The following is a 14475-nucleotide window of genomic DNA, read 5'->3' as shown; positions in this document are numbered from 1 at the left end:
GTAGTGATTCTTTAGGGATAGAGAGAAAGAACCAGCCACAGAAAGGGGGGATGAGCATCCTGGGCCTGGGGGCCCCAAAGAAGAGCTCAGCAGCCAAGCATCCATTCTCAAGTGGGCCACTTACTTGTGGGGAGCTAGGCCAAGAATGCAGGTATCCAAAATTTCAGGGAAGAGATGAAAAGACCTGAAGGAGAGTTATGGTTCAAAGACCAAGTCAGTAAATCAGATATAAGTTCAGCTCTCGGGCCTCACTGGACAAACCGCGGCAGAACCAAATTCTTTCAGGTGAGAAATGGAAGTATCATGGGGCTAAGTATGTACAGGGCGCAAGGGTTTCTAGAGACAGTATGGGGATGGTCATGAGAGCAGGCTCACAGCTCACCTGGGAGGTCATTCTATCCCTGCATCTCCATCATCTCCATCTCCTGCTGGGGTTGCTGAGAACAGGAGATAAAGCCACCAGGTGCCAGAACTCAGATGCCCAAAGAGTGGCATTCCAAGTCAAGAAAACGTGTCGATGACCCTCCGCTGACACCCTGCAAGAACCCCATTATGTGACTGTACTGATGGCACTCTCACTGGTACAAAGGTCAGGAGGAAGACAGTTCCCTTTGTGTCTCCATCTGCTGGTATAGCTTCATTGCCAGTCATGATCACATCTAAGATACTGTGTACGCTGACCTCGTGCTGTGTGCATGCTGGGGTTGGCTGGGGGAGCCGGCACTGGGAGTTCTGATGCCACGACTCGGTCATTGAGAATAAAAATGTCCACATCCCTGCCCAGTACCACCCTGCCACATTCCTGGGCATCAGGGTCAAAGAAACAGACCAACTTTCTCAGACAAAATAACAGGGCTCTAAAGCTAGGACCGAGTCATATAATAACTGTATATACTAGAAATACATAAGAGCTTTTGTAAAAAGCCTATATTATCCCCAAATTCAGAGGGTGAATTACTAACTTTTCTTCTGAGATCAGACCAAAATAAGTTCTAAGGCGGCTTATTTGCCATATTTAGGATGTTCATGTGGGAGCAATGACAAACATCTGGCTATGATACTTTCTGGAATTTTGACTATTTCTTCCTGGCCAGAAGGAAAACATTAAGTTTTTACTAGAATAGCAACTAGCATGAACTTCATGACTGAGTCTTTGTCCTCCCACTTGTCGCATATTTAAACAAAGCTTTTCTAATTCTCAAAAAAAAAAAAAAAAGCAAACCCACTCCCCAAATTTTAAATATGATAAAAAGGAGAATGTGAGCAAAAAAGTTGAATAATCAACTCATAATTCATCAACTCTAATTCATTAGAACTCACTCCCCACTTGTCAGCAAAGGCACAGGATGTTCACTTCCATGGGTGAGGAATCACTATCACCTTTTAATCACTAAATATCACCTTTTCCACATTACCAGCTTCCAGATAATAGAAAAGCTAAAATTCCCATTAGTTCCTAAAGCTGGTGGTAAATTATCAATGACTGTGGGTGTATCTGTTCTAGAAAACTTGCTCTGAAGTCTAGGAGAAGGCCTCTCCCTGTACTGCATCAGGAATGATGTTTACATGCCTTGCACACTTAGCATGTCATGGAAGGAGAGCACATCTATCCTGTGACTCGGCACACAGGACAAGACAAGCTGTCTCATGGCTTCCAGATGGTTTCTTTTACGGTTCAGAAAAAAAAAAGACTTTCTACAGCTATGGCCAGATTTCTATTTTCAAAACCACAAAATTCATTTAATCAACTAAAAACAAATCAAGACTTTACTAGATAAAAAAAAAAAAAAGTGGCCAGTGACTGGACTACAGGTAGCTAAAACCCCCATCAGTAAATGTCGAATGTCACTTGAAATGAGACACAACTGAAGCCGAGGCAGATGGCTCCCCATTCTTTGCTGTGCAGGCCTCTCTCCCTTCCCCATACCACCAGATAAACACCCTCCACACAGAAAGTATTCTAACTTCATTAGTTATCAACATAAAGACCCACAAAGTGTATGTCACCTATCTTACAAAGTCCGGGTAAGTCTAAGTTGGTGGCAGCAAGTGATTTATGCGGACACAGGGAATCAAGGGTACTGGTAGCTGTTACTTACAAATGAGATAAGTAACTTAAAGTACAGTGTCAATAAAAGTTCCTCATTCTATAAATTCACAACGAGATGCTGAAGGAAACCTGAAACTTCTGCTCTGGGCCGGCTCCGTCCCCTCAGGTATGCCATGGCAGGCCCTCAGCTGTGCTCTCTCAGCGGCCTCCATGAGCCTGGTATGTAGGAAGGGTCATCCCACAGGCGTACCTGGGTTCTGTGATGGGTTAGCCTCATAACTACTCATGATCTCCCCAAGGAACCAACCTGAATGTTTAGTGGCACAATTCTTATATTTTGTGTTCAAAACCTGCCCCCCCCTTTTAAGATTTCATTTATTTATTTAATGGAAACACAGCTAGAGGGAACACAAGCAGGGGGAGTAGGAGAGGGAGAAGCAGGCTTCCTCCTGAGCAGGGAGCCCGATGTGGAGCTCGATCCCAGAACCTGGGATCATGACCTGAGCTGAAGGCAGATGCTTAATGACTGAGCCACCAGGCACCCCCAAAACCTGCCCTTCTTTAGCCATTAAAAGTAACTTAGAATTTCACCTCAAACCATAATGAGCTGCCACGTCATGCTTGCTGAGTAGAATTAGAAAGCCAGATAACACAAGTATAGGTGAGAACACAGACAGAATGGAGATCTCAGGCCCCGCTGGAGGGATGTGAAGCCAGACACTCTGGAAAACGGTCTGGCAGTTCCTCAAATAACTGAGCAGTTGCCATTTGACTCAGCAATTCCACTCCTCAGTATATACTCAAGAGCAACAGACATATGTCCACACAAACGTGTGTGTGAATGTTTACAACAGTATTACTCGTAACGGCCAAATGGTGGAGCACCCATTAGCTGATGGCTGAATAAACAAAATGTGGCCTATCCATACACCGGAGTATTATTTGGGCACAAAAAAGAGAGAGTCATGATGCATTCTACAGCAGGGATCAACCCCTAAAACATGATGCTCAGTGAAAGAAGCCAGTCACAAAAGACCACGTACAACCCCATGCAGACGAAATGTCCAGAGCCATGTGGCCTACAGAGGCAGAAGTACATTCCTGCTTGCTTGCACTAAAGGGAGAGGGGACAGGGCAGGTAAGTGATGGTGCAAGCCTGCAAGGTTTCCTTTTTTTGAGAGGAAGGGTAAGAGAGAGAGAGCAAGTTTTGGTGGGGTGGGCAGAGGGAGAGGGAGAAAGAACCTTAAGCAGGCTCCATGCGCAGTGGGAAGCCTGATACAGGGCTTGATCTCATGGCTCTGAAATCAAAAGCTGCACGCTCAGGATGCCTGGGTGGCTTAAGTGTCTAACTCTTTTATTTATTTGTTCTTAATTTTTATAGATTTTTATTTATTCATTTGACAAAGAGAAAGCGCAAACAGGGGGAGCCAGAGAGGGAGAAGCAGGCTCCCTGCTGAGCAGGGAGCCCAACAGAGGGCTCGATCCCAGGACCCGGAGATCATGACCTGAACTGAAAGCAGACGCTTCACCACTGAGCCACACAGATACCCCTAATTTATTGATTTTAGAGAGAGAGGGTGTGCACAAGTGTGCGCGCACACACACACACACACACACGGGGGACTTGAGGGGAAGGTGCACTGGGAGGGAATTTTCAAGCAGACTCCCTGCCCACTGTGGAGTCCACAAGGGGATCAATCCCAGGACCCTGAGATCACGATCTGAGCCAGCGGACAGAGCCACCCAGGGCCCTAGCATCTGACTCTTGATTTCGGCTCAGGCCATGATACTGGGTCATGGAGCCCCGCCTCAGGCTCAGCCAGGCGTCTGCTGGAAGGTCTCTCGCTCTGCCCCTCCCCTCACCGTGTGTGCTAGTGCACATGTAAGTGCACGTTCTCTCAAGAAAAAGAAAAAGGGTTGCACACTCTATGAAGTGAGCCAGCCAGGTGCCCACGTTTCTTTTCAAGGCAACAAAGATATGTTCAAATTGACTACTGTCTGTGGACATACAAGAACTTGCAGAGATGTACACCTCAAATGGGTGAATTGTATGGTGTGTGAATTTTATCTCAGGGGTGCTCAAGAGTTTCGGCTCGACTTCAACACCATTAAATCTTGTTTGGAAAACAGCAGACCCTTGCTTCTGGCTTTAAGCCCTGCTGACTCATGGGCAGCAAGAATTAGACAATCTGTGTGATCTGGCCTTAGAAAGAAGGAACTGGAGCAAAATCTGGAGCAAAACCCTCCCACACCCAGTGAGCTCCCAGAGCTCCTCTGTAGTCATGTTAGCAAGCACCTGAAACATGTACCATTAATGAGGTGGTGAGCACTGATGTCAAGCTCTGGGAGATGGGCAATGGAAATAAAACTATGGGCTTGTAGCTCACCTTTCTGAAGCAAATACAATGAGGATGGCCAAGGCTGTCCTACTTATTGAAGACCAACATGAAACAACACCCTCTGCACAGAAAGAGGCGTGAACACCAACAGGGAAGTCTTCAGGCCCTGTATTTTCACTGAAGCAAGATGTAAGCATTTCAAAAATAACTAAATGTCAAATTCTTCCCTCAGTTAAGAAAGTCCCTTCAATAGCAACCAGGGATTCTATACAATGCCAGTGATTTGTGACCATCTATGTGCAGAAGCCAGTGTTTTCCAAGGTTGTGTCAGTGCATCAACCTACCAAGTCCACAGACACTGCTGCCAAGACTGAAGTAAAAACAAACCAAGTAAGCAGACCATCGTCTGGGTGTAGATGCCCAAACCCCCAAACAAACAAAGCCACACACTTGAATCTAAGGTCAGAAAACTGTCCTCTAGAGGGAGAAATTCAAAACACGCTCGAAGAAAGGATGTTAACCCCATCTACCTTTTTATTTCCTCCATTTAACACATATTTACAGAGCAAGGCCGAGGACTGAACAGTGCATCAAACAAAGTCTCGTCTCCTGGGAGGAGACCGCAGTGGAGCTCTGGGAGAGGGAGTGTCTTCATGGAGACTTGCCTTCTGTGCTGCCCACAGAGACCTGGCCTGCGGTCTCGGTGCTCTGCATGCCTACTGCCCCACACCTCAAGTGTGCACCACCCCACAACAGCCAACACCACCAGACCACAACCTGTGTCTCTTAGTTCAGATATAAAGGGCGGAGTGTGCCAGTGTCACCAATTAGACCCCAAGACCTGACATTTACTGCCCACCTGCTTGTACCCACTGACCTTCAAACCCATGTTTTCCCTGAAGCTCTTCTTTCCAGCTGATCTCTTAACTCGGGCCAAAACCCAACAGGTAAAGCATCCCATGAAGGATGCTAAAATTGCTCCCTGCCTGCCGCCCCCTACCCTGGGCAATAACAACTGCTTGGACCACCCGGGGCCAGTGGCTCCGCCCCTGACTCAAGGACTCATGCCTGTGCACATGGACCTCGGAATGGCCAACCGATACCCTGACCTCATTATGACACTAAGACCTCTGCCCAAAGAGGATCACTAGTCTTTCCTTGAGGCGCACGCGTGACCTTGTGCCCACCTCTATATATAGTGACAAGGCTCCTCTTTCTGAGGATTCATCCTAACCCTAAACACAAGGACTCCATCCACCCTTGCTCAGGGAGTCACGGCTCTGGAACGTATTCCCTGGGATCTCCTTATTTGGAGTAAATAGTTTCCTTTGTGCAACAGCTTACCTGGTGCAGCTTCCATGTGTGACTCACTGAGGTGGGAACTCAGGTCCCTTCAGTTACCAGAGGTCAGAGGACAAGTGGTGGTGGATCACTAAGGGGCATCCAGGGCAACCAGCTTCTATCTCTGGATATTTTAAATCTTTGGAGCCATGGCTCATGGGAGACACTGGGGAGAAAGGATCAGGGCAAACCTACCTTCTTGGGCCAGCCTCTCATGGAGGGCTATAGGGGAAGCACATCCCCCCAGAGAAGGCCAGGTGGCTTGCTTTGGGGTAGGCCCCACAAAGCGTGTTGCCTGGCACAGGAGACTAGCCCACTAACAGGAGATATTAGAGCTTCACAGAGACAGTAGTCTTTCCAGAGACTACATTCCCCATCTATTGGCAACAGCTGTTGTGGTAAACTCTAAAGAATGGCCACAAATTCCTTGGCACTCCTCCATCAAGGTAGCCCTATTGCTTCGTGCTCCCGGAAAAGGGGCTTGCCTGATGGTTTGCTATGATCAGTTAAACAGCTTGCACTCCTGAGAACATTTCTGTCACCATGCAGGTAAGGCACAGCTAGCTCCCTGGATGGTGACATTCCACATGGAAAGAGGTTCTAGCTGGGGTTCGAAACATGGACATGTCATCCTAGACCACTAGCCTCTCTAGGCCAGCCCAGACCAGAAGAGTCTCTCAAGCCAATACTCAAACATGCATTCAGAATTTGTTGTTTTAAGTTACTAGGTTTGGAGTGGTTACTTACAAAAACCAATTGATATAATTATAGAAGACAGGGTATTTTGAAGCTGAATACAAAAAACTTACAAAAATAAACTGAATTTTAACTCTTCCTGAAAGGTATGCATTGGTGGGTAATACAATTCACGAAGCAGCCCACCCAACTCGGGGTATGTGGCAGCAATGTGATTCTTTAATTTCTGACTCTGACTCTGCCAGGCTTATCAAAATAACACACCTGCATGGAAATGAGTATGATGGTTATACCTGATTAACAGAAGCACTACAAGGGCCAAGACCAGGCCACCCCAGATGGGCCACTGTGGCATGAACATTATTTTTAGTTAAAGGCAATCCAAACCCAGCAGATTCAGGAAAAGCTCTTTATAACCCCCTTAACTGCCGGTGCATACCAGAAAGAGAGCTATTAACACTCCTTTTCACCTGAGACTCTTCTCTACAGGATAAGCAACCCCTGTTCCCAGACCTCTTCCCCCTCACCCCTGCTAATGATCCCTCTCTCCTTTGTGCCCCTGCCCCAGCCCCTCTCCTGTGCTCATATAAGCATCACGTTGCCTGTGTTTGCAATTTCCTTATCTGTGGATTCCCTATACATGTATTGTTATGTCTGATTTATGTCAGTTATGTCAGTTAATCTGTCTCACGACAATCTGATTCTTCATCCAGCGACAAGAACCCAGAAGGGCCAAGGAGATTCTTCCTCCTGGATACAACAATCTCAACTTTGAGAAGCTTTAAATATATTGAAACCTTTACAAAATGTCACTTCTGAGTTCCTGATGTATAAAGTGACCCAGACTCTTAGTATTATAATAGGGTGTATCTTAGAGAAGCATCACCTCTTATTTATGACTCAACAATAAATGTATGCTTTCTTCTTTCTTGGTCCTAGTGCTGGTGGATAAAGACCATTAAGCAGGACAAAAAAAGAGGCTTTGAAAAAAAGTTTTAAAATAGTCCAGTTCTTCCTGTTCTTTTCTCCTCTCTCACCCCTCCTTTCCTTTCTTTTAAAAAATTTTGAAATTTTTATGAACCTAAACTGCAGTGGGTGTGTTTATCAAGGATGTCTACATGGTGGAAACTCTTGCAAGCACCTGGCTGGTAGAGATTTGGGACCCCAACTAATCTCCCAGATCTTCAACCCCTTTCCTGCAGGTGATTCATCAAAGAGTACCAAGCGGAGTTAGGAAATGCTGCCAAAGAGAGCCAACGGCCAACCACTAGCTCTCCAGGGTTCAAAGGTTGCCTTTTTTGGACTACCTTCCTGGCAGAGGCTGCCTATGGCTAAACATGAATGACTTGGGAAGTTGGGACAGACAGGTCCTACCAGTTTTAATTACTACTGCCCTGATGAAATGGTATTTGATTTCCTCCTCAAATAAGACCTCAAAAGAAGCATTCAGGGCTCCCTGAGTTCAGATACTATGAGTCTATGCACTAGATACTTGCCATCAAACACTCAGGCAAGAGAGGCGAGAGAGGCTGGTGTGCCTGGGGCCCGAGGCAAGACAATTGGAGGACAGCCCTGACCTCCAGCTGGTCCCCTCCCCACTGCCCCATGGGTCACTCTCTTGCCCCCTCCTTCCCTCTTCCCATGCAATGTATTTTGCAATTAGGCACCACCAGAGCCTAGAGGTTTCCTTTAGGTTCCTCAGAGCCTGGACTCTACCTCAATAATCTCATTTTCTATGTAGCATCCTGACTTCTTGATGGACATCCTAAGCACAAATAAACCTCTTGCTAAAGTTTAAATTCATTCTCTGGTCCTTCCTTTTATGACATCAAGAGCAGAAAAAACTTCTAAAGATACTTTAAACCAATATGAAAATATTAGAACAGAGAGAACATATTCATGCATTACATATAAAATAAAATAAGTAATTTTAAAAAATCATACTCATTGTAATGCCATTTAGAAAATCAGTGCTTTCTAAAGTATTATATGGCTCTAAAAATATTCTTTAAATATATATACACTTATATACAGTTACACATTTTTGTTATATTCAACTGGTTTTGCCAACATCACCAGTGCAATGTATTAGGGAATATTCAAAATAAAAATGCTATTACTGCTGATACAGAAAAATCCCATGCTACATGCCAGGTTCCCTGCATGGTGAATGCTTAGTCCTCCTCATGGCCATCCCGAGTGCTCAGGCCTCTCACTCCAAGAAGGTGGGCTATGATGAGGAGCTAACCTACTGGAGGCTAACTGCCCCCTGGGCCCAGGCAGAATGGGGCAGAGGCCGTCTTGGTCTGGTTTGTGCTCTATAGCATTCAGCCAGCCTTTCAGAAGAAGAATGGAAAGGCCCTGTTGTATCAGAATTTTCTTTTAATTTTTAAAAAATATTTATTTTTTTTTAAGATTTACTTTATTTTAGAGAGAGTGAGAGAGTGATGTGTGTGCACATGTGATGGTGGGAAAAAGAACAGAGGGAGAGAAGCACACCCCCATTGAGCACAGAGCCTGACCCGGGCTTAATTTCAGGACACTGAGATCATGACCTGAGCGGAAAAATCTCGAGTTGGACGTTTAACCAACCAAGCCACCGAGGCACCAATGCATCAGAATTTTTAAGGAGAGACAGGAGAATACCACTTTCCAAATAAAAGGAGAAGCTCAGACGCACTGTTTCCAAGGATCTTAGTGCTACTAAAGCCATTCGTGGTCAGCTTGTTAAATAGGCAAAGTCAAAGTCTGATCAGCAACATGGAATATGGTGAATAATACTTGACCTTCAGAAAGTGTAAGGAAATATTCTTCCAAACATTACACTTCTTACCTCAATGTCAAATATTTCCACGGTGTTGTCCAGCAGCTTCACTCGGATGTGAAGGTGCTTCTCCTGCATTCTAGCTGACGCCCGTGCCGCTGTTACTGAGAGTGTCTGCCCAGGCTCGAGGGTGCTCACCCCTGTGGGGGTCGGGCTGCCCAAGCGTGTCCCCGGAGTCTGCAGGACTCTGTATGTTCCTTCTATCTCCCCCATTCTCCACCAGCGAAATCCTTTAAAACAAAGCAAAAACCCCCAAAGAGTCATTAATGATTATTTAGATATTAAAACAATGTTAAAAAATTATCAGATGCACAGGAATTCTCTGCTCTAGTTTTGCAACTTCTAGACAGTCATTTATATCAGAAGAGAGTTAAGATTACCTTCTACTCACACATAAATTGGTGGAGCATAAAATACCAAGCACTATCCCCAAAGACAGTATTTTCTGGTACTTCTGCGAGTCAGGCAGTGCATCACCTCACTGAACTCACGAAACCTCATCCAACAGTGGCCTGTCCCTAGAGTCCCCCGGCACATCCTCTCTCCATCAGCCCAGAGAGTCACTGTGCCAACCCCACACGATTAAGTGCTAGATGGTACATTTCAGCAAGGAGGAGCAGGTGCCACATACACCAGGCAGCACATGACTGTGCTGGGGGACAGGGAGGCGAATGCCAAGAACAGCAGGTGAGGACAGCCAGGATGCTCTTGGCAGCTTTGCACTCCCAGGTTTTTGAAGTGGTGTCTTATCAGCCTCCACAGGTGCTGCCAGAGTCACATCAGGACCCCGCCTGGTGTGATGAGAATTTGCCCCAGGCCAGGTCCTTCCCAGCACCACTTATCTGCCCTCACAATGTCCCTGTTCTCACCACTCACCACTGGCTGAACACATGAAAACACTGACGGCCCAGGGAGGCACTCATGCCCTTTTCAACCCTCCACATTGTACCATAGGAAAGGTTTTTAGTTTCAGGCTATTAAGTTGAATGGGGTTAATCACGTTACTATTTTTAACAAAGAAAGAAGAGGCTAAGTATCAGTTTGAATCTAATCATTATGGCTTGCTTTTCTTTGTATTAATATAGTTTCCTTCTGTTTATGGCAAATTTTTTTCTTAAATCTGTGTATTTGTGTTTGAAAGTCAATTTCAAGAAAAATATTTAACAGTAAAACAGAAGTATGGCAAAAAAATAAATGCCAGATGTTAAAGAAAGAACGGAGTTGCTACAAAAACTATTTTATTTCACTCAGTTGCCTTTGGCAAGCCTCCTACTAATTTGAGGTAATTTTAATAGAGAATTAATCTCACTAATTTCCAATCCATTCCCTCATGCTCCAACCTAACTGCTGAGTCCTCTGACCCTTTCATCTCTTTCATGCTTATTTTGTTATCGAGAAGAACCATCTCATGAACTTTTGTCTCTTGAATTAAGTTTAAAAGCCTCTCAGTCACCTGCCAAGCAACCTCTGCTGCACACTTAAAGCCTACCCAGCAGGTGCGCCTGGGTGCCTCAGTGGGTTACTGAGTCTGCCTTCAGCTCAGGCCATGATCCCAGAGTCCTGGGATCAAGCCCCAAATCAGGCTCCCTGCTCAGCAAGGAGTCTGCTTCTCCCTCTCCCACTCCCTGTGCTTGTGTCCTGTCTCTCAATGTGTCTCTGTCAAATAAATAAATAAAATCTTAAAAAAGAAAAGAAAAGAAAAGAAAGCCTACCCAGTAAAGACAAGTCTCCCAGCTCACATGAGAGAGAACTTTCACAAACATGTGATTTATCAAATAAGCAGCAAAACACAAGAAAGCCAAAACCCTCAGGTGAACTCCTGTGAACTGGTAAAGGAGTGAGCAAAATGACAAGGCGGCATGTGGGTTCTGCCAGATACACCTCCCACCCCCATTCCTGCTCATGAATGGGCTGCTCCTGGTGGACAGACACGTTTGGATCACATTCATCTCCGAATTCTCTCTCCAGGTTGTATGTGCGCTGAGAGCAGGAACTAATACCTACTGTGAATGTCTGCTAAGCATTTACTTAACTCATGGTACTGACATCAAAGAACATGAACTGCCTCATTAGGCAATGCTCTGTACAGACGGCAGCAGCGGAAGGCTACAACTATGGTCACAAACAGAACACATTAGAAGATCACTAATATTCATGCTGGTAATATTAAATGTGGCATATAGGAGGTTCTGAGAACCCTAAGTATGACATTTTCATTTCAATTTCACAAACGTGAGTAGTTAATGCAAAAGGGAGGGGAGGGCAGTGAGGAACACTCCACCTGTAGGGTGTGTGCCACGTGCAAACAGAGGCGTGTGAGTCCTGGGTCTGCTCCCGGCATTCACCCGTGACTGATGCACCAAGAGCAGGTCCTTCTGAAGGAGCCAGGGGATGTTTTACCCTGGGCACCAAACCGATTCTTCCCCTTGAAGGAAAGCTACAATTCTGAAAATACATATACAACCAAAACCTATTTTAAGAAGTCACTTCTCTCATTTATTCTACTGTATATTCTCATTTAGACTTTTTTCTTAATAATTTTAGATGGAATAAATGACTTGACAGAAATTACTTTGTTTTGCCTCGTGTGCTTATAAATAAATGTTAAAAGGATAAGAGTATGCAAGACAGACTAGAAACACAGCAAGGCCACTAACAGCCCTTGGCACGGGAGGTACTCTGCAGCCCTGGGAGCCCTCCACAGTAGATGTGGGTCCCTGCTCACCTCTCCTGCTGCCAGAGAACCTCTCCAGAAATCCAGAGGTAAGCCATGATGTAAAGAACCAGGGCTGTACAAGGGACTCCAGTTTATTTTCCCATCTTCCTTCCGTGTGAATGAAATGCCTTGCAGTCTTCATTCCTAAAAATATTTCTGTAGCTGGATACAATTTCCAGCACTGACATTTAATGCTACCATAAACTTAGCTTCTAAACGGATTTAATAAAAAATTTAAAAACCACCTTGTCACATATCTCCATCTTGAAATTGGAAAAATTCAGCTCAGAAGTCTGTCAAGACTTTGGGTGATGACATGTCAAAGCAGGCTTTAACAAAGGTGTGTCTGTCAGAGGTGGGATGCTGACAGTGGGAACAGCTGTGCCTAAGAGGGACAGGGGCATTCGGAGATCTCTGCACCTACAGCTTGACTTGGCTGTGAACTCAACACTACTCTCAAAAATAACGGCTAGGGGCACCTGGGTGGCTCAGTGGGTTAAAGCCTCTGCCTTCGGCTAAGGTCATGATCCCAGGGTCCTGGAATCAAGCTTGAGTTGGGCTCTCTGCTCAGCGGGGAGCCTGTTTCCCCCCCCATCTCTTTGCCTGCCTCGCTGCCTACTTGTGATCTCTGTCTGTCAAATAAATAAACAAAATCTTTTAAAAAATAATGGCTATTAAAAAAAATAGTCTGCCACAGAACACATAACACAGAAGTGACAGAGCCACGACTCAAGTCCAGCCTGGACTTGGCCAGGAAGCCCCCTCCCTGTCTATTGGAAAAGCTGGCTTCCCAGGAAAAAGCACAGTCCATGCTCTGCCGTAAAGGGAGTGGGTTTAAAATTCTGTTGTGCAAAAACAACACCTACCTCCCTTGAAATATTTTCAGTTACCTCTTTCAGGAGAATTATAAGTCATATGTCTATACTGATCAGGAAACAGAACATGATGCTTATTTTCACTGAATTTTTCTTAAGTACCTACAATACACAGCAGTGCTGGCCACAAGCGCTCAGATGGAGTTTTCACCCAGCTCCTGGGCCCTAGTCTTCTGCATCATGTCTTCATTACAGCTGAGCAAGACAGGTCCTTTTATTCCCTAGCCAGCACCACTGGTCGTTTTTTGAAACAAGCAACTAGGTACTTAAATCAATGTAAGGAATGAGAAACAACAATGTCGGAACTAGTGCTGTAAGGCAGCACCTCCCAGGGCTGACAAAGGATGGAGGGCAGGCAGGCCATCCACAGCCATGTGTTGCACAAACATACCCCTCCTCCAGAATACAGCTCCCCCGGCCCCTGGAAGGCGACTTGGTTGGATCACCACAGAAATGGCATTTGGTGCTGGAAACCTGGGGAGAAGAGTGCTGCAGGGCTCTTGCACATGCTGCCCCAGCAAGTGCTCCAGAATGCTGTGTTACCTGTGGGAAGCCTAAGGACCAATGAGGACCTGAATCTCTGGCATCGCAGCCCCTCAAACATGAGGAAGGGCAGCCCACACTGGCAGCAAGGTGTCCACCAAGCTGGGATAATAAGGCAGGCCCTGTGGGAAACAGGGAAGTGCAGATCAGCAGCCTAGGTAGAAGCTAGAAGGCGGAACACCTGAGATCTAACTCTAGCTCTCACTTTCCCACTCCTGGCCCACTTTTTGTTCTGGAAAATGATAGAGGGAGAGAATGGTCAATCACATCCTCTACACTCTTAAGAATCTCTGAGCTTGAGAAAGACAACTCAGTGTAAAGGTAAAATGAAAGGAGATGTGCTCTTGATTCCAACTAATTTATAGTATTTACTAGCCAAAATTAAGTACCTGATAAAATCCTGTTATCCTATCTTTCATACCTAACCATATGAGATAGAGGCCAGTGTATGCACGAAAAGGAACATTACTTTCAAACAAATTCAACACAATATAAACATATTATTGCTGCAGAGAAATGACTTTGGACATAAACAGTATTTGCAGACCTTACAATTTACTTGCTAGGTTTTTAAAGGAGTTGCCTTAACAATAAACAGATGTCAATAATTTAGACCATCAGATATTCTGACTCGATGTTAAACAAAATTCTATTGCCTGAAAAACAAAGTGTTTTGTTTTGTTTTTTAAAGTAAGCTCCATGTCCAGTTGTGAACCCAGTGTGGGCCTTGAATTTATGACCCTGAGATCAAGACCTAAGCTGAGGTCCAGAGTCAGACGCTCAGCCAACTGCCTTTGGAGTCCCAGGATCAAGTCCCACATCAGGCTCCCAGCTCCATGGGGAGTCTGCTTCTCCCTCTGACCTTCTCCCCTCTCATGCTCTCCCTCACTCTCTCTCAAATAAATAAATAAAATCTTAAAAAAAAAAAAAAAAAAAAAGCTTCTGCCTTCAGCTAAGGTCATGATCCCAGGGTCCTGGGGTCGAGCCTCGCATCGGGCTTTCTGTTCAGCGGGCAGCCTGCCTCCTCGTCTTTCTCTGCCTCCCTCTCTGCCTACTTGTGATCTGTCAAATAAATAAATAAAATCTTAAAA

General features: G+C 45.3%; 1 protein-coding gene across 7 annotated transcripts in view; it reads right to left on the bottom strand.

Moving 5' to 3' along the window:
• Nucleotides 1-14475, bottom strand: part of FARP2 (FERM, ARH/RhoGEF and pleckstrin domain protein 2) — a 112462-nt gene that overhangs the window by 89137 nt on the left and 8850 nt on the right. For all 7 annotated transcript variants that reach the window (XM_059393925.1, XM_059393927.1, XM_059393928.1 and 4 more), the window contains exon 2: nucleotides 9260-9480. In XM_059393925.1, coding sequence (XP_059249908.1) covers nucleotides 9260-9463 — 204 coding nt within the window. In that variant the 5' untranslated portion in view covers nucleotides 9464-9480. The remainder of the gene's footprint in view (nucleotides 1-9259; nucleotides 9481-14475) is intronic.

This window comes from Mustela nigripes, chromosome 3 (assembly GCF_022355385.1).
Source record: "Mustela nigripes isolate SB6536 chromosome 3, MUSNIG.SB6536, whole genome shotgun sequence".
NCBI lineage: Eukaryota > Metazoa > Chordata > Mammalia > Carnivora > Mustelidae > Mustela > Mustela nigripes.
Note: the sequence above shows the minus strand (reverse complement) of the source record. Positions and strands in the feature narration are given on the sequence as shown.